The sequence below is a fragment of the Populus euphratica genome, unplaced genomic scaffold (genome assembly GCF_000495115.2).
Source record: "Populus euphratica unplaced genomic scaffold, PopEup_1.0 scaffold1205.1, whole genome shotgun sequence".
NCBI classification, from domain to species: domain Eukaryota; kingdom Viridiplantae; phylum Streptophyta; class Magnoliopsida; order Malpighiales; family Salicaceae; genus Populus; species Populus euphratica.
The window spans coordinates 10636-12409 of NW_011501063.1; the positions used below are offsets into that span (position 1 = coordinate 10636).

The 1774-nt window shown below is 36.7% G+C and overlaps 1 protein-coding gene across 1 annotated transcript; it reads right to left on the reverse strand.

Moving 5' to 3' along the window:
* Positions 1-6: 6 nt before the first annotated feature.
* On the reverse strand, positions 7-1302 carry LOC105117175 (uncharacterized). Its single transcript, XM_011014749.1, has one exon. It carries the CDS (start codon positions 1172-1174, stop codon positions 80-82), a length of 1095 nt encoding a protein of 364 aa, XP_011013051.1. The 5' UTR covers positions 1175-1302; the 3' UTR covers positions 7-79.
* Positions 1303-1774: the final 472 nt, after the last annotated feature.

Here is a 1774-nt window from a genome sequence, read left to right on the forward strand (position 1 = left end):
CAGCAGGAACTTTCATTGATGAGCTATATTAACAACTAAAGGAAAGCTTTACTCCAGGAGAAGAAGTATCAACTTTTGATTAACGCGTAGAGGTTGCAAAGCCGTTGCCGGGGGCATGAGGGGCTGGGTTGAAGGCCAATCTCCCAAAAAAACCTTGTTTGTACGGCAAGAAAGTCTTCTTCTTCAAATTCTCAGATGCTGCTTTATTCACTGTGTAATGTAACTCATGTGCCGACACTGGAACTTTTCTCCTTGAAGACGCTGAACCAGAACTGTCGGTGGACAAGAAGCTCGGTTCTTTGCCATCTTCATGTTTTTTGAACAAACCTGAGTACTTCCTGAGATGATCCTTGTCATGCGCATATCCCTCAGATGCGCTTCTAAATAACAGAAAATCTCTCAGCCTCCACTTCCTTGAAGAACTCCTTGAAGAAGAAGAAGAAGAAGAAGAAGAATTAGATGATACTGAGGCTTTTGGATTTTCTGCTGGTTGGTTGGTGATTTTATCTAGCTGTTTCTCTTCTTCCCATGTATATTCGGATGCTCTAAATAGAGTCAGTGATCTTGATGCTCCAATGCTTGAACTGGATGTTAACCCTGAAACTTTCTCTACCTGTCTTCCTCTTTCATTTTGATCTGTTCTCTTTCGGCTATTTTCAACTGCAGTTGCAAATGGATCTGAGTCTTTCTTTTTTCCTGGCCAGAATGCTTCACGTATCATCCTTTTCCCCTTCTGCATCGAAGATCTCGGTGAGGAAAGTGGGCTTCTCTGGGTAAAACCCTCGCCTTGTAATCTAGGCGGAGGCTTCAGGGGGCGGATTTTGCCTCCATCAAAAAGTTCATCCGCTGAGAGTGATGTCTTTTCTAGTTCGACACAGAAATCAAAAGCAAAATCATCTTCACTATTGGTGTTGGCTGTTGCCCGTGGTGATTTAGGTGTGCCAGGCCTTTCATCCCAATGAAAAGTAAACCCGGTTCTTTCTTCATTGATATCGATCAAGCTGTCGAAATAACTATAAAACTCAGCCACATGTGAAGGACTAGTTGGAGTGCTGAAGGTGCAATCCCCAAACCGTTTCGGTGTAGATGGAGCGCTCAAGAATGGCGAAGTTCGAGCCTCGTTGAAGTCGAAATCCATGCCCGGTGCTGGTACTATAACTTGTAGTTTTAACATGGTTCTTTCTGTACTTGCTTTCGAGTTTTTGAAGTGTTTGTTTGAGAGAGAGAGAGATTTAGATCAGACAGGTTGATGTCTGATAAGGAAGTAATAAATATAAAGGGAAGGAGTAGGAATAGAAGGGAAGGGAGATCGTTGGCTATATGAAGTCATAAAATAGGAGCCGACTTTTAATACTTAGCCATTTTCATGTCATTTTCAGGGAATATACGGCACTATTAGAAACATGAACAATATTGCAATTTTCTTGAAAAAAAAAAAACTAATTTTCAATACAGTTTTCAATTGTTTTTCAAATGAAGAAAAAAAATCAACAATACATTTTTCTCTTTTTTATATACTAATACTTTTTAGTTATGTAAAATATTAAAATCATTTTTTATATATTTTCATATTAAAGTAGTATTTTAAATTAATTTTTTATTATAAATTTAATATAAGCATTTTTTTAGTTGACAATATAAGTTTTTCATGATAATTCTTGATCTTAATAAAATAAAATTAATATTCCACAATCATATCATCACAAATACATAATATTAATAACTATTATAAATTATAATTTTGGTTTTTTATGCAAATTGTAATAATCTTGAA